At 41.5% G+C, this 23001-nt stretch overlaps 1 protein-coding gene across 4 annotated transcripts in view; it reads left to right on the plus strand.

Moving 5' to 3' along the window:
• The window catches only part of sh3pxd2b (SH3 and PX domains 2B), a 43446-nt gene that overhangs the window by 4184 nt on the left and 16261 nt on the right, over window positions 1-23001 (plus strand). For all 4 annotated transcript variants that reach the window (XM_069672628.1, XM_069672644.1, XM_069672636.1 and 1 more), the window contains exons 3-4: window positions 8475-8550; window positions 15595-15671. In XM_069672628.1, coding sequence (XP_069528729.1) covers window positions 8475-8550; window positions 15595-15671 — 153 coding nt within the window. The remainder of the gene's footprint in view (window positions 1-8474; window positions 8551-15594; window positions 15672-23001) is intronic.

The following is a 23001-nucleotide window of genomic DNA, read 5'->3' on the forward strand; positions in this document are numbered from 1 at the left end:
CTGCATTTGAGCTTAGAGAGCATGGACTGCAGGAAACCCAGAAAGGCAACCCCTTTTAAAGAGCACATAGTCGATTTAAGCAAAGCACACTGTCAACCCTAATTGGATTAAATTCCTTTTAATTGATTGGGACGGTCAAAGCATGAGCAATAAAATAATGACTTACAACGCTGCACAGAGGTTTGCCTCTGGCTGCAAGTGTAACGTTAACTAGAGGAATGTAAACAATCTCATTGCTAATTTCATTAGTTTGACTTAAGCCTACAAAGGCTGCCAACTTCTTACTTGTAAATCAGCTCATATCACACTCAAGATTGTTCTATAATCACACCACCTTACTGTTTTTGAGGCCATGCCAAGTCACTGTGTAGCAATGAACAGAAAACACTGTAGTGTAATTCACAAAGATTGTCTTATTCCGCTGAGTTAGGACGGTTGTCTGCTCTTTACTGTTAATATTTCAGGGGGTGTAAACTCTTCCTGGACGATTAATTGATACATTTTTGGTTTCCAACAAAAATGAAAACAAGATGATTAAGTATTAAAGGTCATATTTTGCAATGACTCTTGGCTTATTTTGTTTTTTGTTATATCCAGTGCAATTCTTTCAGTAATAGGATTTTGCTAGAGATGCACGTATTATATTATCTGCACGTTATCGGCTTGAAAATGACATATCGGCATCGGCAGATATATAACGCTTTAATTACGCCCAAATGCTCGATGATTCCATAAAAAAGCTTGACGTAATGCTACGACATTAACTCGGCGCGAGTGCGCGCGAACTGCCTTGCACCACGCCTCTTCTGTCAGGCGTGAAGAAGGGTGCAAGATGTCTGCGGTATGGCAGTTTTTGGCCACTACATTAAGAGTAGGCGTGATATCAATTCCAATACAGGGGAGACTTGATGTTCTTTTCAATTAGGTGGAAAAAAACATGTGCCTAATGTATCGGTATCGCAATCGGCAATCGGCAAAAAGGGTTGGAAGATATTGGCAATTGGAATATCTGCAAAAAATCCAATATCGTGCATCCCTAGATTTTGGCCCAAGAAAATCTATACTACTTCTTCATACACAAGAATTCAGACAGTGTGTAGAGAGCAGACTGACACCCTAACCACCTTATGGTCAACTTGGAAAAAACACATAAACAGTCCAAGGCAATGGCAGGGCAAAACAATAAGCTTCTCATTGTCCAGATCGTAGAGGACGGCAAAATTTATTTCAATTTTCAAAGGCATGTCATCTACTCTTTTAATTGCCAATATTCTTTGCTGGCTCTTTAAAACATCCACAAACATTGATATGACACGGTTTCCTGTCACTGCTCATTACAATGCTAAATATGTTCTGTATATTACCGGCGCAAATTAGGCCCACCACTTACATCCCTGATGATCTACAGTATTAGATCATCGGCATTGAGTCATATGAGCATACAGGAGATATTTTCAGCAGGGGCATTCCCCGCTGCCATTCAGCTGCTTCCTGCTGTGCCGACAGCCTGTGGGTGGGCTCCAACTGGTGAGGGAGATGTAGATAAACCCAGCTGGGGAGATAACAAGCCAATCTCTTATCTCTTGATAGGTTTGGCATTGACATATATAAGCCACCTTGAGGCTGTGGTATTTCTTACAGAAAAGTGGCATGCTCAAAATCTCATCAGGGCCACATTGATAAAGGGATTACATGTGTCTTCTGTGCCATTATTGTTCCAGGAATGAATGTAAAGTATTCTTTAAGCTTATTTTATCATTTGACCTGTTACACTGTGAACTAAGATGAGGAATAAGGCAGTGGTTTGACATCACCAGGCGTCATCCCAGGTGCCCGGCCAGGATACTGACATAGAGCTGAGTCACTCCGCTCCTGTTATTACAATTTCTTCATTTCCCGTCATCCCCCTTCCTTTTTTTTTTTCTTACGCTGCTCTTTTCACCATCCGCTCTCGTCATCCCTCTTCTGTGGCTTGGTGCTGCTGTCTTGTCTTGTGATTCAGGAGGGGGCAATAATGAAAAAAAAAAGAAAACAATGATGCTGTTATATAAAAAAAATGACACATTGCGTCTGCCTGGAGATTTCAAAGCCTCAGTGCCAGACAGGAAGTGTTATTTACCACATCCTGTCAACACAGCTGGCTCAAGCAGCGGATAGCAACATGTGCTTTTTGTTTTATCTCTGACCACAGACTATGTTTATTCACTCAATGTACGTGAAATTTCTTCCAGACTCGCTTTTTACAACCAGTCTACTTGTAGATATTTTATATTTGGATAACATGTTTTTTTTCAATATAACAGATTAATCTTGACAAACTTCTTTTAAGCAGACTGTGATTCTGATAACAAGGAGAGAAACAAAACTGGGTGTCATTAGTTTCTCACTTATGTTTTGCATGTTTAACAACATTCAGACTGTGAGCCAGACGTTCTTCTCACCTAAGATATTTTTTACTTCTTCTCACCCACCTTTTTCCTGCAACACCCAAGTCAAGGTTTCTGTGGTGACGCTACCTCTAAATAGCATCAGGGAGTTTAATATCGTTTTTGTGTTGAAAAGCTTTACCATAGCAGGACTGAATTAAACCCCTTTCCCACCTAAATTAGCACGTTGACGCAGGTTTTTCAGACCCGGGAAGACCCGCTTATAAATGCAGATTGTCTCTTTTCCCATTGCCAGTGGAGTATACTCCTGTCAGTGTCTTTTCTGCTGCGTCACCGTCTGATATCTCAAACGCGCCGAAAGAGGGTCAGTAAACGGTGAAGATGTTACACAAGTCTTAAGTCTGTTCGGCGGCGACAAATATGGAACGATGTTCGAGCGCTGTTTGGACGTAGACGAGCGGAATTTGTAGCTGAGAGGACAAGGAGTCGCAGAAGTTACCAACAGAGCATAGCATGGTGGCAGAAAGGGGGCGGAGATTAGGGTCGACAGTTATGTGTTCCCATCATTGCCATCAATGCCGATTGGAGGTGATAATTACCCGGGTCTACTGCAGAGTCATTTGACCCGGGTCTGAATGCCGATTGTAACCTTTTCCATTAAGCAAAAAAAGCCGGGTGTTAGCTGGTTTTTTGACCGGTAGGAAAGGGGCTTAATAGACAACAATAATACATAATGTATGGAAAATATGGCTATTAATTTGCACGCTGTAGAATACTGAGCGAATGGATGAGCATTTTAACACAAGAGCAGTGGGGTTTTCCCTTCATGGACGGAAACAAGCTGATCTGTTGCTTCAGATGTGGAAAGTGCAGACTTTCTTTGCCATGGGGTCATCCTGGTGGCTTTGTAATTTTATTTCCATGTCACTGAGAACAGTTTCCATGCTGCACACGTGTCAACTCAACTTCAGGAGCTCAGTCTTCCAGCATTCAAAGTCCCCTTTGAAACAAGATACACTTTTACTTTAAAGCTCTAGGGGGAAAAAATGAAATACATGGCTACTTGCTCGGTGCTGCACAGCTGTCACATATTTTCCATCTGCAGTAATCAAGTAAGAAAACTTTTAAGGGGCAATTGAGGGGGGCATTATTTTAGAGCGACAGAGCTGCTTGTGGTGCCCGTTGTACCAAGCTGCAAACACATGTTGCATGGTTGCATGCAAAGGGTTAAAGATGACCTCAAACATGTTGGTGGACTGAGTGAAGAAGTCTACTAAGAGCAGCCATTGTTCTCTGGTCTTTTATTCCCTTTTTCAAGAGAGTCTGGTGCGTCCCAGAAAGCTTTATTAGGCCTTTATTTGAAGGCTGATAATGCGGTTACAGCGGATATGGTCGAGACAAATTATGGCCCTTTGGAAGATTACGTTCGTCTCTGAAACAGCAGGAATTTGGTGAATGAAAAAACAGTGTTTAAAACTTAACAGCTTTGCTGGGTTTATTAACAGATTCTTTATTTGACAATGGAAAGGTTTGTTCTTTCTTAAATCTGCGAGGTTTGCTAGTCTGCATGTAGTCAGACAATAAAAGAAATGTGTAAACAAGTTATCAAACCTTATTGACACCTCATAGTGTGTGTTGTTAGCAGTTTATGTTCAATCTCTTTCTATGAAAGCGTTGCTTAATGTTGCTTTTTTATAGAAGGAACTCTTAATTTATTCCAAAAACTGTTTAAAGAGACCGAACTGAACCCAGCAGGATATAACGTCCAATAACGTACGTCAGAAGAGCCCCGGAGGAGTCACGTGCAGCTTGACTTGTCATCCTCCCTGTGGAGCATGAATATTTGATGTCGAGTTCATGATGTGACGGGTACTTTGAAGAGACGACTTTACTCTCTCCAGATGCCTTCTCTTGTTTGAGTGGCTCTGATTACAGAGTAGATACAAGGTTTAGAGTAGACACAGAGACTGGGTGTGTCTGCACTCACAGCCAGGCACATGGGAGCAATTACAGTGTGTGGGGCATTGGCTCTTCTGTGCTTGTCTCTCTCTCTCTTTGTCTCCTTGCTTTCTGCTGTCGTTCTTAAGTTCAGGCAGTGATGAAACATCTGACTCTTCAGGGCGTTTAGTGCTCTTTTTGTCCTCTCTGAATTCCTTCTCTGTCCTCTGCTGTATCTTGAGTAACAACAAGACTTAAAGACTGAAGTGAAATGACTCACCTCTTCCCTTGTTTTGCTTAGTAGACAAAGAGGGTTCATGGCTCACTTTTCTTGCCCCATTCTTTTCATTGTTTTTGTTTAACAGGGGAAATTATGGCTTTGACTTTAGTATTCAAGTCTAAATCCTGATCTTTGGCTTCATACATAGCCGTATAGAAGCATGCCTTGGTCCTATTTTCTGACATTAAATATAGTTAGTATATGAGTTTGATATGCCAGAGTTCTTGTCTGTTAAGTGTGAAAGCTAAGAATGGTATGCAGTTATTTGTGTTCTACTTATACTCACATCTTAATTGGATTAACGATAAGGCCTAAACCCAATGGATTCTATTACCAGTGTTTTTTTTCTTGGCGAACTCAAAGTTTAAAGCTTAGCTGAGGGTTTATAAATCAGGTTATAATGAGATTGTTGAACTTCCTTGTTTGCGGAATTAGGCTGCTAAAATGGTCAAAATGAAGTAAGCGGATATTTTAGATAGAGGATGTGAGCGTGAGTAGTTGAATAACCTGAATGAGAGAAAACAAAAGTGAAGAGGGCCTTTCCGTAGATCTGAAGATCTGCAGACATTAATGTAAGGGGTAATGTATAGTGAGCAGGTTGTTATCAAGGAATGGAACCCCGACAGGAAGAGCAGGACCCCGGCGCGAAGCAACTCTTTACTTATTAAATCAATTATTTGATACAATATATTGATTTGGAAATGATTTTATTAATCTTTCTGTTTTCTGTTCACAATAGGAACTGCATTTATAGCAACTGTTAACTTCTTAAAACGAGCTAACAGAGCTATTGTAACTCACATTATAATGAGCTAAGCTAGCTGTTTTTACTCACATTAATTGGAAATATTTCTCTGCTGCTTTGTCTCTTTTTTTTCCCTCTGTAAACAAGCCGACAACAAATTTACCCGACTTCTTTCGGCGTATTGATATGATTTCAGGTAGTTTTCTGGATTGTGTGGTAAGAGCCGCATCCCTAGCAACGGTCTGCTCTTCATAACAACGGTCTGTTATCAAGAAATAACAGACCTCGGAATGCCGTAATCAGAATCAAGTATTTAACACAGCCGTGTAATAACCACCTGTGTATATTGTCTGCTTGAACATTCATCACATTTCTTCCTTTTGTTGATTGGTGCTTTTCCATCCAGATGCCTGAGCTGTCACACGTTTTCTTGTTATAATCCCCCCTAATGTCAGATGAATGTTGTTTTTCACCTCTTTTTTGGTTTGTTTTCACTAAGATACATTTTTCTATCATGGGTGTTTACATCGGGGACATCTAATGCAGTTTTGCATTAGCTTTTGACATTTAATCTATTCTACTGCCGTCTTAGCAGGGTCGCAGTGGCATGAGGGCAAACTGTCAATAAGTTATTCCGTCTTTGTTTTCCTCAACAGAAAAGACTTATCCACTTAAGGGATTTTTTTATCCTTTATGTCGTTCATCGTTTTATGGCAACAGTACCTCCTTGGCTCCTGACGAGACCGAAGCAGAGATATAAAGTAATAGAAAACATTTGGCACAGCTCTCTGCCTTTCCCATAACCTCTCAATCACCTCACCTCAAATGACACATCACCCCGTCTGTCTCTCTGTTTGTTTTGGCTCAATTCAACTTATTGTTTCTTTCCAGAGGACATTTTGTCACGGTTTCACCCCACTTCATTTTATGTTCCAGAAATCTTGCTGTACATGATTTTGTTGGACAAAAGAAAGCCAGATCAAATTTAATAGCCGTATCGTTGCAGTATTTTATCACATAAATAACCGAACAATGAATAAAAAGAGCATGTATCACTAAAAGTCTGGTGAGCAGATGACTGCAGTATTTTATAACACATAGTCGACACAGTGTTGGACATGGTGAATGTGTCATGGCCCACACAGGTAAAAATAGATTCATGAGTAGGTGGATCAGAGGCTGATAGACGATAACACGTTTTTAGTCAGTTATTATTCAAGTTATTCATTCCTGTCTCAGATAGCACAAGTGTATATTTTATCTAAACATCTTAGCCTGATAAAAAAGAAGACAGATACCTACACTGTGTGAGAAACAAAGCAATTCAGGGTAAGCATACGTTCCTGTTTTGTGTTTCCCGTTGTGGCATATTATAATAAATGAGCATGCCAGTCAAATAATCATCTGTTGTTCAACAGGCAGGATCATTTATTTTGACTCTCAAATGCCTCCTATTGAGTACAGCCTTGATAGATGTTTTTTTCTGGCTGGCATTGTGCAGATCATTGTATGATATAGGCCTAGGCCTATTGTAAATCTCATTATGTAATAACCCTGTCATAGTAGCCTACACAGGGGCCAATTCTAACTACTCCTTCAGACCATCTTAAACAGAAGCTCATACAATCTGGTGTTGACCTGATTTCAGTTAAACCTCAAAGACCAGCTCCAGTCATCTCCAGTCTGAATCTGCATAGGCCCCGCCCACTATGCACATTTCCAACCGCCCCCTCCTTTGAGAAAACAAAACGCGTCTCTGCCATCGTTTAGTGAAAACTTGTTGAAACTTAGCTAGCTTGAAATGTAGTAATAAGTTGTAGTGACGTAAACGTTAGTAGTCAGTAGTGACTTTGAAAAAAATTACAATGCTGGACAGCAAGGAAGTGGTCGCCATAGGTTGCACATAATGATATGCATAGCATCACCCCGTCCATTAACGGGATTGGCTCCTTAGGTTTGTGACGTCTCAAACCTGCCAATCTGAAAACGCGTTGTTCAGCCTGTCCTTGGTACACTGCAGTTTAAAAGCAGACCATGGAGATGACTGCTGATGTTGTCCCTGATATGTCTTGTAGCACATGAAGAACACCACATGCAGATGTTTACAAGGTTAAACACTGGATTTTAACGAGAGGGGGGTCTTTAAATAACTTTAGAACACCTGCAGCTGAGGAAGTTAACACCACAGTCCTCTATGTGTCCCCACACTAAGTAATGTGTAATTGTTGTATCTGCATACATCTACATCACCTTTTGTAATCAAATACGATTTTCCTCAGATGTAAAGAGCCCTTCTTTATTTTTTAGGTATTAGGTTTTGTAGTGCTATTGCAAAGATTTGTCAAAATACTACTTTCTCAGACTTTAAAGTGAGTCACACATTTTTCTTCCATACATCTTTTTCTTGTAGGTTTCATGTGGTTTTTACCCCCAGCACCATACCATGATTCATAAGTTAAGATTAAGTGCAGATCCAGTCTCAAGAAAACGCATTACAAAACGTAGGGTGCACTTGGAGTTCATTGGTTAGTACAGCCAGGTGTGATTTTATTGGCCTCAGCTGCACGGAGAATGGAGAACATGCACACACCCATACACACACATGAAAAAGCTAAGCTAAGATATTTTTACAGGAATACGATTGGACATTAGATTGGTACATGACATATAGGCTAATGTGATGGTGAGGGGGGAAGAGATAAATACATATATTTTAGATCAAGAGGAACATATTCTGATTTTTTTCGTAAGAGTGAAAATAATCATCAAGAGAAACAAAGGAAAGTGGCAAAAAAAGGACCCACTGCTCTCTGCCCTTAAAAAGTTATGGAAACAGAAATGTTCCACTATGTCAGTGCTGCTAACAGCCCCTCTGCTGCAGCAGCATGCGAAGAAAGGGGGAAAACCATACCATCTGCTCAGGACATTCCTAATCATTGGCAGGCCTGCCTTTATTGGCCGAATTCCTTCTAGGAACTGCTGATTTGTAAAAACGTGAGCCCTTCCTCCCCTGCCTCAGCCATCCTATTGTGTGTAATGCAAAGTGCATGTTTACATTTATGTCTTTGTGTGAGTGTAAATGCTTGTGTGTGCTAATAAGGTTTAATTAATTGTGCGGTTTCAGATGGAATTGCTGGATAAATTCCCGGTGGAAGGAGGCCAGAAGGACCCTAAGCGTAGGATCATTCCATTCCTGCCAGGTAAGAGTTCAACACACGTGCCCCAAGGCCCTTTAACACACATACGTATAGCAGACACACAACTGAGCCCTGTACGGAATAAATAAATAGAGGAACTATTATAACTACTTATTTATTTTGATAATCAGTGAAGTTATATCAAGAAAAATGTCAAGCATTTGCTGGTTGCAGCTTCTGACATTTAAGTATTGGCTGATTTGCCTCGATTGAAATATTTTCGATGCTGGTCTTTTGTTTGGACAAATAATAAAAAATTAGACGTCATTCTGGATTTTCAAAATTATGAAAATTATGTAACATGCCCATAATAAGGGCTGCACGTTGGTGCAGTGGTTAGCGCCGTTGCCTCACAGCTAGAAGGTTACTTGTTGCAACCCTGGTAAGGACCCGTGCATGCGTAGGTTCCCTCCGGGTACTCCGGCTTCCTCCCACAGTCCAAAGGCATGCTTGGTTCATTGGTGACTCTGAATTGTCTGTAGGTCTGGGTGTGAGCGTGAGGTTGTCTGTCTCTATGTGTAAGCCCTCCCTGTGATTGACAGTCCAGGATGTACCCCGCTTCTCACCCAATCTCAGCTAGGATAGGCTGTAGCCCCCCGTGACCCTGAAGAGGATAAGCGGTATAGATGATGGACGGATGGATGGATGCCCATTATAATACACAAAGAACAGTGTCACTCATGGACTCTCTTTTTAATCACTCTGCCTTTCCCCTTCACTGAGTTATGTCTTCACCTCATCCCTGCTCACTTTCACTTCTGCATCCTAAACATTTGCATGCCGTGTGTTGAAATGCAGACAGCGACGACTCACTGATAGGCCGTCAGTAAGCTGGAGGAAAGTAGAATATTTTGCACACAAAAGAACCCACTAGATCCTCTAATCAGCTGCTACCATAATGGGTCATAACCACACTGTTTCCTATCTACTCTTTAAAATTCAGCTGACTCAGCTCATCTCTCAGCATATAGCCTAAATGCAGAGTTGGGGAAAACATTACAACATATGCCATTTATGCACAAGAATTTTCAACCTGTGATCATAAACTAAACGTTCTTAGTGCATAACACTCATTAGGAGCTCTCTTCTTTGGTTAGCTGCACAATTGTCCTCGCTGCTGAGTCATCAGATTTTATAAACCTGACTGGCCAAAACGACGCATTCTTCTTCTCAGTTGTCATTACTTTGTGGCAATGAAGTTTGTTTGCCATGAGAGCTTTAGGGAGTGTTCGACTGAATTCTCACATAGTTTGAGATTTAGATCCTGCTGAAAGTAATCCTTCATGAGAGTTAGGAGGAACTGCCTCACCCAAAGACCCCACCCCTCATCTCCCCTACAAGGATTCAGGCGAGTGGGGGGAGATAGGATTTTCTTTCTTGGCCTTGCTGGTCTGGAACTCATTGAGAGAATACACACACAAAAACACACACAAGACTCTTTGATGAAATCTAAGTAGGAAAAGGGGAAGAGGGAAGAGAGATAGAGAAGCACTGCGTTTTATATTATCCCTGTATACAAAAACCAAAAAAACATGACCACAGACACTATTACGAATTTATCTAAATTAAACTCCGTCTACTTACTTCCTGCTTTTACTGTTAGACCCTGAATTTCTATATTTTAGGCTATGCGTAAAAGTTGTTTGCTTTCTGTCTTTCTGACTTCCAGTAAAGAACGCTTGTAGAGGCTTTTACCTGTGTTGTCTGTGGAAGAAAATAACCACTTAAGCACCCCTGAGGAAGGCATTAAATCCCCAACTTCTCTTGTCAAGCTGCTAGGACATCAAAACCTAAAGACTGATTGGACTCTGCTGGGCCCACTTTAGGAATGCCAATGTGGAACTGTTTGCTTTAGTGGCACAATACTTGACAAACAGTTTTCTTTCAGTGTCTGCTAAAGTTTAGCTTTAGGAGGACGCCCAGTTCTTGTCTCAGATCCCAGATTAGGTCATACTCCTCCCTACAATGGACTTCAAGCTAACATTTGTGTGAAGAATTTCCTGACAGCCAAGAAAATCCTCCACTTACAGAGCAAAAGTCTGGACTGTGGGCTGAGGCCAACCTAACAAGGCAAGGAAGTGGTTTTCCCTTCTTGGTTTGGTTTGCTCAAGGCCCCAAGCTGTTTTTTTTTTATCCTTTGGTATCTCCGCATCAGCAAAGTGGTTTGTCTGTATCTGTGAATAGTGCTGAATTTCTGCCATGATTTTTGCCAGGTGCACACACCAAAATCTTTTGCTCTGGGTCCTTCTATCTGTAGTTAGCATGGTATGTACTGAGTGTCTTTGAATCCCTTTAACGGTTCTCGAGTCCTTTGAAGGTTTGTTAAGATATAAGCGATAAATTTGATCTGTTTACGGTGGAGGGCCGAGACGCTCTCTGAGGTCGTGTCAGCAGGTCAGCCTTTGAAATAGTGCTGATATGCTTTTGACTCAGAGTCAGTACTCAAGATGGATTGTGTGTCTGTTTCTTCAGGGCCATGGCATGATGAAAGAGGTGATATGAACTTGGATCTCAGAAGTCAAGATTAAGGTTTCCTCTTTAAGATAGATCTACTTACATATTTCCTTTCAGCTACTCAGTCTGCCTGTCGATGTCTCTGCATGCCACACAGTGGGAGGCACAGTATGTTGGGCAGGTCAAATATGTTTCTCTGGATTTGAATAACACATTCCCCAGTCGGTCCTCTGGGAAGGGCAGAAAAGCACAAAATAACTGAAGAGTTACAATGACCTTGTTGCTTCAGCCACATTCATATCACGTTCATCTCTCGTCTGCAGGGGAAAGCAATCACTGCTCTTGTCTACTTGAATGGGGTGTACCAGGAGCAGACTTGTCTTCTGCGGTTTGTTTGCCCTTAGTCAGCAAATTACTTAAAAACACAGCAATTACAACACACACACAGCTCATTCTTTTTCAGTTCAACTTAAAAGCTTTATGCATGCATTGTTGCACTGTTACTGAAAGCACAAGTAGTTTGAGACAAGTCGAAGTCAGGCAACAAGTCTCATAACAATGGTAAAGTCCAGTTTCAACTGTTATATCAGCAAGTCTCAAGTAATGTGAGACCTATCCAAATCAACTGTCAAGTCCCAAGTCAAGCCACGTACCAAGTCAAGAATGTATTGTGTCAAATTGATTGATTTGAGACTTTCTAGTACAAGACATAAGAACCTTTCTCATTGAGGCTTTTTGTTATACAACTTGAAAATTGTCTGTGAAGGTTCTCAGTCATCCAGGTCGTGGTAATTCTAAGCTTAATCCAAAAGGCAACTGGACTTAGTTGAAGTTCTCGAAGACGTAGAAATAGAAGAAATCCATCCACCAGTCAGTTTAGAAGTGAAGAAGCATTTTGGATGAGTCCAGTTGCCCTTTTGGATTTAGCTTCAAATGACCATGACCTGGAGGACTGAGAACCTTCACAGACTTCAAGATAGCAAGTTTCAAGTCCAGTCGCCCTTTTGGATTAAGCTTAGAATTGCTATCTTGAACTTGACACTTAACTTGGACTACCATAAGTTGACATTTGAATTGAAACTTACTTGAAACAAACTTGAAACATGGAATGAGGGTCGGCATTGCAAGAATTGAAAGTTGACTAAAACCTGTTGGTACAAGTCCAACTCAAGTCTCCAGTTATTAGAGAGGATTTAAAGCCAATTTCCAAGTTCTAAACTTGATCCAAAAGGCAACTGGACTTGTTTGAAGTTCTTGAAGACGTTTCACCTCTCATCCGAAAGGCTTCTTTCCTTCTAACTCCGTCCAGTCAGTTTAGAGGTGAAGAAGCCTTTCGGGTGAGAGGTGAAACGTCTTCAAGAACTCCAACCAAGTCCAGTTAACCTTTCGGATTTACCTTCGAATTACCATGACCTGGATGACTGAGAACCTTCACAGACTTCAAGATAGCAAGTTTCAAGTCCAGTCACAAGTTGTGTATTGGGAAGTCTCAACTGTTGTAATAGTTTATAGTCAAGGGTCAAGCCATTCAGGACAGGTCCAATACAAGCCACGGGTTAAGCAAGTTGAAAGTTAACTGCAAGTATTTCAGATCTCTCAATGCTAACTTGAAAGAAAGACATAGGATTTCATAGTAGCCAAAGTACTTGCCTGAACAAAGTCTGTGTGTCACTCTCTCATTAGTTTTTATTTTATTTCTTTTTTAAAGGCGTGTCATTGAATGCGTATGTTTCCAAGGGAGTCAAGTATCAGAGCAGTCCCTCACTTTTGTGATTTAAGTCAATTAAAGTTTTGAGAGTACAGATTAAGCGTTATGCAATGGTTTTAGCTACTTAGAATCCCTCTAAAGTGCCAAAATAGGGTGAACAAATTGGAGGAATTCATGTGTGGTGAGTCCAATGATTAAGAGGGGGGCGCTGGGAACAGCTTTCTCTAAGTGAGGTACTTTACAACAACTCTCTATCTGTCTCTTTTCTCGACCTACATCACTCACTCTCCCCAGGAAACAAAAGTTGTTTGATACCCCTTGGTCAATGCTGGCTCTGAGAGTTGCCATAAAGTCTACCCTGCGTCAGCCAAGGCTCCAAGGCAGCAGCTTTCCTTCCCTCCCTCATCCCTCCCCAAACAAGCCCTTTTCTAAGCTGCACCCATGAGCTGCCGTGCATACAGAGTGGGCAGTGTTGAGTCAGTGCTTCTCTCCTGACCCCTGAGAGCTTTGGAAGACCGTCAAGAAAGCTTTCTGTCTGAGGAGTGATGAGGGGGGGAGAGGAAGAAAGAGACGAACAGAGAGAGAGGAGAAGGAGGAGGAGGAGAACTCCTGTAGGCCTCCAGAGGTTGGCTTTCAAATCTCTTGAGTATTTGTGAGCTGTCCAGACAGAGTGTCCGTTCTGCTGCTCTGGCAAGATGTTGCCAGCACCATAGAGATTTGGAACGTCTTCTCTGATTCTTCATCCAGTTAATCTCTGTTTTAATAGTCTCCTTCATGACATATACTTTTCTTTTCCACACACATGTCATGAGAAATTAGGCCTGTCAGACCATGCTCACTTTTGACTTTTTCTGCCCATTCTTGCTTGATAAAGGAAGTAGTGGTACACAACATATTGAGTATGTAGTGGTACACACAGTGCTTCTGAGGTGCGTAGGTGTTGAGATGATCAGTTCTGCAGCACGCTCTTATACTAGAAGTGTAGCTCTGTTTTGGGAAGAGACTAGTGCGTGAGAGTGGGGTGGTAGAGCGAGCGAGAGAGAGGACGACGTAAGTGTGTGTGCATGAGGTAGACCGGAGCAGAGAAAAGAGTGATCGGTAGCTGTTTAAACAACAGAACTAATGAACAGTTTAGGCTGTGTTTGTGTATAATAAAGCCTACGTCTCCTCAAGACTAAAGCCACGCTCCCATGTCTTGCTTGCTGCTGGTGTATTAAAATGACAGAGTTAGCCCCGGAGCAGAACAACAATAAGTCTCCCCAGTGCTTTCTGACTACGGTCGGGATGCTGAAGCAGGAAAGGTTAACAAGGGCTTGGCTTGTCAGTTTCCTCCACTGGTTTGTAGCAGGCAGCGTGTTGGAATACAAGGCACACTTTAAATGTGAGAGCATTCTGTCCTTTAGTTTTGAATTCCATCACATGATTACAGTTCAAACTATTAATATCCCACCATGTTCGAATGATATATTGAATTTCGATTGAAAAGTGACAGCCCTAAACATGATTCATCCCCTGAGGACCTTGAATATCTGTACCAAATTTAGTGGAGATTTTTTTTAACACATCCACTAAACTTAGAAATCAGCAACCTGATGGTGGCCTGAGATCAAAGTCAGGGATCAGCTTATTCAGATGGGTTGGTCCTCGGGGACGACAAATGTCTCTGAAATTCCATCCAACGATTCAATGTATGTAAAAATCAAAGTACAAAAGCAGGAGATACACGAACACCCATTTATTTTGAAAATATGGCTTTTCAAATTAAAGCTCCTGTGTTGATTTTGGCGCCGCCTGTGGACAAAGCCGTACCTCTTGTTTCTTTGCTGATTTTGTCCTGTACATGCTTAAGTGGTGGTTTTTAACAAAAAATCTTATCCTGCTTTCTTTAACAGGCATATGTATCATGTAGTCATGATTCGCTTTGTCTGACACCTACCCCCCCGCCAGCAGTTTCAGGCATTAAAAATAACTATATAGAAATAATCAATCTTGTCGCTGATAGTCTGGTTTGATTTTGTAGCTTATATATAGTAATCAGAATTTATTTCAGTCTGTTTCATAACCAGCGAAAAACTCTTCACAGGAGCTTTAAACTGACCTGCAATATAGTTCTGGTTAAAGAAGCACAACAGGCATTTTCAGTGGCATTGATTAAAAATAGGAGCCCATAGAATGTTTCAGCAAGTCTGCTGTTTTACACCCTAAACAAATACTATAACCTCTTGATGGAGATGATGCAGACTCTCTAAAAACATGTCCCTTTTTTGTGTTCAGGATCACATTACATCCTTCACTTCCTGCCCAGTATATATGTTTGCATTAGAGCCGTCTCTGCCAATTCATCTGAGAAATTTGAGCAGCTCAAACATTGAGAAACCGAATGCTGGCTCTGGATGTCCTGCATACCATTAAGTTAGAAAAGTGTTTAAAGAGGCCCGTTTGTGGCCATTTCTTGTTATTGTTATGGCGGCCCAGCTCGCTTGTGCCTGTGGTTATTTGTGCCCCGAGATAGGAGCAGGGAAGTAGCATTTAAGTTGTCATAGCGACATAATTTGCTTTCTAAATCATTTATTCATGACTTTGAAAGGCCAGCTATTCACCCAGCTCCTTACCCACCTCATTGTGCTGACAGTGTTATTGATGAAGTGACGGTATCACGTCTGCATTCTAATTCACTAACTATGTTTTGTATGAGCCGCTCCGCGTCCTCATTGTCCTCAAGTGAACCTCTTACTTTTTAAAGTTGCTCTCCACAGAGACATGCTCAATCTGAATTAGGGCTTTATGTACACGCGCATCTACTCTATGTTCTCGTTAACAATTATTGATGACTATAAGTGTGGCTTTTCTGTATTCTAAGTGTGTTTTTCCTACTTTTGTTTCAGGAAAGATCCTGTTTAGGAGGAGCCATATCAGAGATGTGGCCATGAAGAGGCTCCGGCCCATAAACGAGTACTGCAGGGTGAGTATGTTCACCAATTTATGACTTTATCCTGGATATTTACAGAGAGGGAGACTTTTGATCTTCAGCAAAAAGGACTAAAGTCAAGTGAGAAAGTGCAGTGGTCAGGGGAAAACAAGCATCCCACCCACGTTGTGTCAACCAAAGCATGAAGAGGAAAATGGAAAATAATCCTTTCACGCCATCTGTGAGTGAACATGAGCAACAGGAGTCGCTTTTTATTTCAGCCACGTTTAAACTGAGTAACTCCACCATCTGAATTCTGTACGACTTATTAAACAATACATGTCTTAGTTTGTGATTTATCTTGAACATTGCAGTGCCTGAATTTGTAAGCCAATTTCTTTGTCTGTCAGTCATTCCAGCTGCCAAACAGATGCACAGGCAGTTGTTTAAAATTCATAGTTGATCTCACAGCCTCACACTGCAATATTTGCATAAGAGCCAGATTTATAGGATTACATTGTTCCAAGAACAGCTGTATGAATAATGCTGTTGCCCTTGCCTTCATAATTGCTGTGTGCAATGCTAAACTCCCTGGAGCAAACCTTTGTGACAGCAGGCATCCAACCTGCCGAGGTGTCCTAAAAGCTCCCCAGGTGCTCTGCGGCTGACTGTGACCTCCCTGCTAACAGAGACAGACTAAAGGAGAAAAAACAGCTCAAGGGATTAATAGAGTATGAGAGAAAATCTAAAGCTGCTTTCCCACTGGTCAAAAAACATGGCTTGGGGCGCTGTTTAGTTCAGTTGTCATAGCTACAGTCCTCGTCGCACTGATCGCAGGTTCGACTCCCGGTCTGCCGATCATTTGGTGCATGTCATCACCCACTCTCTACTCCCAACATTTCCTGTCTATCTTCACCTGTCCTATCAATAAAGCCGAAGGCAAAAAAAATAATCTTAAAAAAAAAAAAAAAACTTTCTTGATTAGTGGGAAAGGTTACAATCGGCATTGAGACCCGGGTCAAATGACTCTGCAGTAGACCCGGGTAATTATTGCCTCGGCTCCGATCAGCATTGATGGGAACACAAAACCCGGGTCGTCACCCTAAACTCCGCCCCCTTTCCGGCGCGATGCCATGCTCCGTCGGTAACTTCTGCCACTCCTTGTCCTCTCAGCTACAAATTCTACGTCTCCGTCCGAGCAGCGCTCGAACATCGTTCCAAATTTGTCGCACCGAGTTTGATACACAGACTGAATGAGTAATAGATACAACAAAGACCTAACCACTGAACATCTTCACTGTTTACTAACCCTGTTTCTGGTGCATTTGTGACATCAGACGGTGACGCAGCAGAAAAGAGGCCAAAAGGAGTATACTTCACTGACAATGGGAAAAGAGACAATCTTTTTATTTATTAGCGGGCCTTCCTGGGTCTGAAACACCTGCGTACACACGCTAATTTTGGTGGGAAAGGAGTATAATTCTATGTAGCTGATAAATGGAAAGGTACGTGTCATTGTACCTCCTGAATTCACAGTAAATCGCCAGTAAATAATATAAGAGAATTAACTTTTTGTGTTTATGATGTTAACTTGCTGTCAGTGACAAAAGAAAGGCTGCATGGACTCTTCTGTTGAGTATAGAAGTGTGTTAAAATGTGTGTGTTAGCGGTGACTGTTTTGCTGTTTGAAATACTGCAGCTCCATCCACCAGTTAAAGCAGGGAGTATGTTAAACCTACACGTACATTATTCAGATCATTACATTGCTTTTAACCAAACAGATTAATCACTTGCCCTCAAGAAAGAGCGAAAAAAATGCAAACAGTACAACCTCGAGCTCTGCTGCAGCAGAAACACAACCATAAAACTGCCAATAGCCAACAACTAATTGCTACAATTTGATAGAAATGTAGCCACAGCGAGCTAAATGAACACATTATGATTGATGTTAAGCTTCTTAGCAACAAGAAACAGTTTGTGCCTTTGATGTGAATGCAAAGCAATAGTTTCAAAATTTCCATTTTTCTAAATGAGTTTTCTGTTGATCTTCAGTAACCAAGGAGGGAGTCTGTTTTGCAACCAGGAGTCATTACATCGCATGATAAGACAAATAAACATCCAGGCCACGAAGTTACATGACTTTTGTGTTAACCAACGCTCTGGTATTTAGAAATACAAGGGAGGACGAGCTGTTATTACATCTTGTGTTGTGGTCAGAACTATCAGTGCAGAATTGTGCCAAAGGCGAAGAGCTGGCTGCTGCTGAGCTTGCTCCAGTCAGCACATCCACGGCCCATAGGTTGTGTTTTTGTTACATTTTGCAGGCTCGCCTGAGGGCCTCTAAACCATACACACTTTTTTCTGTCTCACTGAGAGGTGAAATTTGAGGATGTTTTTACGGCCGAGTTCTGTCTCGGCCCTTTCTCTTGCTTTCAACTGTGCTACTCTATCGTGGGATCACGAAGAGCTTCATGAAACCCTCACAGTACTAATTAGTTTCTGATAAGGTGCTAATGGGCCTTATGTCACTTCTTTTCAAGGTGAATGAAGATAGCAATTCACAAGGCCTCAGAGTGAAGAGGAAAGTTAAATGCTTAATAAACAGTATTGAGGAGGGGCCGGTGACCGTACAGCTCCGCTCCGCCGAGTGTCGTCTGGGGTTAAAGGAATGTACAGCTGCTGTAGGCAACATCTTTAACCACTTATGTGAAAAATAAAGAGTTTGGGGGAGGAATGGGTAGTGTTGTTGTTTCGTCTCTTTGGGTGTGGATGTTTATGGGAGCAGCTGAGCCACAGCAGTGCTGTTGCTGCACTCAGATGTTATTGTGGAAATGCCTGAAAGATTATTTAAAGTGTATTTACCTGTTGTTCAGTTGAATTGACTTTGTTTGACATCCACTTTTTGTTATTTAGGGTTTAGGAGTATGTGATATTTTCACATCATGATTTGCTGAAAAAAGGCAGTGCATTCTGGGTATTTCAGTAACTCCTGTAAACAAATCTGAACTCGAACTGTAAGCACAAAAACAGCATTTTCATCCACCCCCGCCTGCAGCCAGGTTGACAAGGTAAAACTTTTTCTTGGGGGAGAGCTGAGTCAGCCCTTATGTTGTACAGCTGAGGCTTTAACCTGACTCATATGGAATTTCCCTGGTTGTAAGTGTTATGTTTTTATTGAAGTCAGGAAACACAGTCGAATAAAAAGAAAGAAAGAAAGAGGGAGAAAAAAAGAGGGAATTGGGGGTTGTTTGAAACCAAACATCAGACTGCTGAGCTGGAATAACTACAGAGGTCACACAGTTTAATGAAATGCATCACAGGAAAAGTCTGTTTGTAAGTAAAAGGATTAAGATTTTGCATAAACGACACCTCAAATTGTCCCTTATTCTCAGGCAACAATGGACAAAAAATATATATCCACAGATGTTTGTTTTATTTAAGTGAAAACAATGTGGATTATGTCATTTTAAATTAAGATAAGATACTACTTTTTTGATTTCCAGGGGGGGAAACTTGGGTGTTGCAGCAGCACAAAGACAAAATAGCAAGTAAGTAAATAGAGTATAAAGATAAGAATAGATAAAATAAATGAAAATAAAAATATGAGGTGTATATATAGCTGATAAAGCAGATTCAAGAATAGAAAATAGACGATTTAACTCCTTATACAGGGTTTCCGTTAAAAAAATTCTGTGCCGGTCCACCTGTCCTGGACGCTTTCAATGTTATGCACAAACGGGTGAAATTACAGTCAAATATAGTGAGACAGCCCTGACTCTGTGTGTCACTGTAAACAAGAACTCCAGTCTACAGTTCAGTTCATACAATTCACTAAACTAACATTTATACAGCGAGCAACATGTCTCATGCCCAAATGACCAATTTCTGCACTGCGTCCGTGCTGTCCATATGCATGTGCACTCTTTATCTCCCTGAGGGAGTGCAGTTAGTTATACATAATAATTATTAGATATTAATTAGGGATGCACAATATTATTGGCATGTTATCGGTATCTGCAGATAATGGCTTGAAAATGACATATCTGCATCGGCAGACTTTCACAGCTCTTAACTAACAGTTAGCTCACATTCTCATCATTTTAGTGGACTTAACAACATCAAACACCCCGAAAATACACTTGCGGCCAAAGCCGACACTAACAGAGTGTAACATACATCAAATCAACAACATCAGTGCAAGACTAACTTACATATTCATGGACGAACACAGGATAAAAAGAGTCCGTCAGCGATCACTGACGTCTCTGTCGTAGGTGCAGTAAACAAGTCCTGGCATGTGTCCCTCACTGCCGTGTTTCGGACGTGACCTTTTGTATAACGCCTCTTCCGTCAAGTGTGAAGAAGGTTGCAAGATGTCTGCGGTATGGCAGTTTTTGGTCACTACAATTAAAGTAGGCATGGTATCAATTCCACTACAGGGGAGACTCGATGTTCTCTGCAATTAGGTGGAAAAAAAACATGTGCCTAATATATCGCTATCGAAATCGGAAATCGGCAAAAAAAAATCCAATATTGTACATCTCTAATATTAATTAATGTTGCTGCCCGAATGTCTTTGGACGGGGATCAAGCAGGCTAGCTTGGCCAGTTTGGCCCACTCGGGATATATCTCACTGAAATCCCTGATGAGGACTTTGCAGGCCTTGGGGAAATTCAAGCCTCCATAGCTGCTGTCATCACAGCTCTGGCATCTCGTGCGCGTGTGGCATCGATGAGAGGGGCTGTGGCTGATGCTGCTGACTCGTCCTCGCCAGTAATTCCTTTGACCAAAATGACCAATAATGGTTCAGATGGCTGCTCTAACATATTCCTGAAGCGCTGAGGGGAGTTATAATGAATCAGTGATATCGTTTGTTGAACATATATTATTTTCACCAGACATAATGACAATATGTCAGACTTGAACAGATTTAACTGGAAAAAAAACCCCATCAATTACCGGATAACGAAAGCCCTGCTTATTTGTCAAGACTAAGGACCCTCGTTTCCACTATGTGTATAGCTGTAAGAAATATTTGTGCACAGCTTCAGTGACAATGTACTCTACATTTATGGGAGTGCACATTAAGATCTCCCATTTTCATTTCCTATTTTACCTTGAAGAACACACTTGCATTGTGCATTCACACACACACAGGCACACACAATTACCTTAATGCTGCCTGCTGTAAAGAACACCCATAAAGTCCATTTGCTGTAATGTACCCTGAGCCCCCCTCCAGTCTGCTCCCTGGGGAGAATTGTAATGAGTGGACGGGCCACAGGCTGACACGAGCAGAGGAATAAATCCAAGGAGACGATAGCCAGTTCAGGATGCACCCTGACCTCAGGCACAGCGAAGCGTTCTGGGCTGCAAGACGAGAGATTGTGGAGGGTCTCTGGAGGTCACCAGTAAGAACTCTTAAATCAGCTAGTTAGCTTCTGTGTCATGAGAAATGGATGAAGCTAGGTTTGAGGTCACACTGATGCATTATAGTCCATGAATCAACCAACATGTAAGTTCTCACATGTGCCCACTCCCACTGTATATGACTTTGCAGCTAATGAAAAACCCTTGTTACGCTATGGCAGTAGTCCCGCTCCTTTCCTTCAACACATGCTGTTGGCACTGGCTCGTGGTCATAAGTATAACAAGGCGGCTGTGGCACATGGGACAAGGGCACCTTGGTTGGGTCTTTGGCTTCCATTCTGCGCCCGTCAATCCTGACGTTATATCAGAGTGTGTCAGAGAATACAGACTGTGCTCCCTTAAAGGACTGAAGTGAAACACTTAGGAGTATTAAAATCAGAGGTAGAGGCCAGCAGAGGAAGCGTGATGGATAGCATTGAGCTTTGGCTGCCAGAAGGAGGAGAGGGAGTGGCGTAGCTCTCTTAGCTGTAAGAGGGATGGTCACCACAGGGTCAGTGGTGACTCTTCTGGTTTGGGCCATCACGCTGTTGAGGTTATCAGTTTCACTGCTGGCTTTTAGTGGTTTGGTTGAAAGAGTAAGGGAAGGTGATAAAACACAGAGTCAAGAGAGACCAAAAAAAAAGACTGTGTGGTAACCTGAACGGCTGCGAGAGTGCAAGAGATCACACCAATAAAGAGAGGTGGATGTGGCTGTTTGTCTTTCATCTACAACCCACTTGTCAGGACTCATGTCTGTGCTGCTAGTGATCCTCCACAGAGGTGTGAGAGGAGGAAGGAAGGTAGGCAAGGCGAATAAGCCGCAGACGAGAATAGAAGCAGCTGGTGTGACTGAATAACACTGCAAAGGGAAAATAACTAATCTGACTTATTGTTGCTGTGCTTTTTATTCTGAAGTAATTCAGCTCTTTGGTTGTCATATTGAAATTGAAAACCAGTGAGGGCAATTACAATGAAACCATGAAAAGAAATAGCCTAGTTTAGTAGAGAGCACATCGGCTACTCAGGCACATCTTCTAAATGTGTTGTTTTAGTGAGGGGCAATTTCAAGCAAGTCAAGGTGCTGTCAAAATTTGCATTTTGGTCACTTTTTTTTGCATATGTAATCAGAAACTGCGATGTCACAATCCATTCAACGTTATCACAGCTGAAGTATAAGGGACTATATAAACATATTAATAAAACAAACCTTTATTGAGGCCTTTTTTTGGATCAAATGCAGCCATTGGTGATAAAACAAGAAATCAAACCAAAACTTTTTTTGCAATATTTTACCTTCAACAAGGAATCTGTGAAAAACATACATTCATAAAAACACAAACGCATTAATATGTGGGAGATAAGTGCAAGAAAGAGAAATATTAGATTGTTACATGGTAAAATATGTGAATATTAGATATCCAGACAGTGCTGCATGTGTGACGTCCACGGTTGGCTCCGGTTCTATCTCCTAATTTTCCTCGCTGACGGTGGCTTTCCTTTTTAGACTGTTTGCCTTCATCTGAGCGTCAAATTTGTTTCTTTTTCTCTGGATTTTCACTTATGTTTGAAGTTGTATCTGTAGTCATACATCTTTTCTTTGTTTGTTCAGCCATAGTAGATTACTGTTTACTCGCAACACATGCAGAGAGCGGAAAAGCAGCCGCTTAGCTCCGCCTACCCTCTCTGGCAGACCAACCACTGCTGGCTGATGAAAAACACGTCACTAACTGGGCGCTGCTTGTGATTTTTTTTCGCCCCAGACACCCAGTCTGTAATACTGCAGATGCAAATGCTTTCATCAGTGGGACATCAGCTCAGGCACCATTGTGTTACAAGATTATCACTTTAAAAATAAATCATGTCGCCTATCAAAGAAACAGCAAAACATGTGTGATCAAAAGTAACATTTCCCTGTAAGAAAAAGAGAAGACTTTTGTTCTTTGTTCACTAATAAAACCAAACAAGTTGCTCAGT

Source organism: Semicossyphus pulcher, unplaced genomic scaffold, assembly GCF_022749685.1.
Source record: "Semicossyphus pulcher isolate SPU_LCO1_2020_fin unplaced genomic scaffold, fSemPul1.0.p SCAF_10, whole genome shotgun sequence".
Taxonomy (NCBI): domain Eukaryota; kingdom Metazoa; phylum Chordata; class Actinopteri; order Labriformes; family Labridae; genus Semicossyphus; species Semicossyphus pulcher.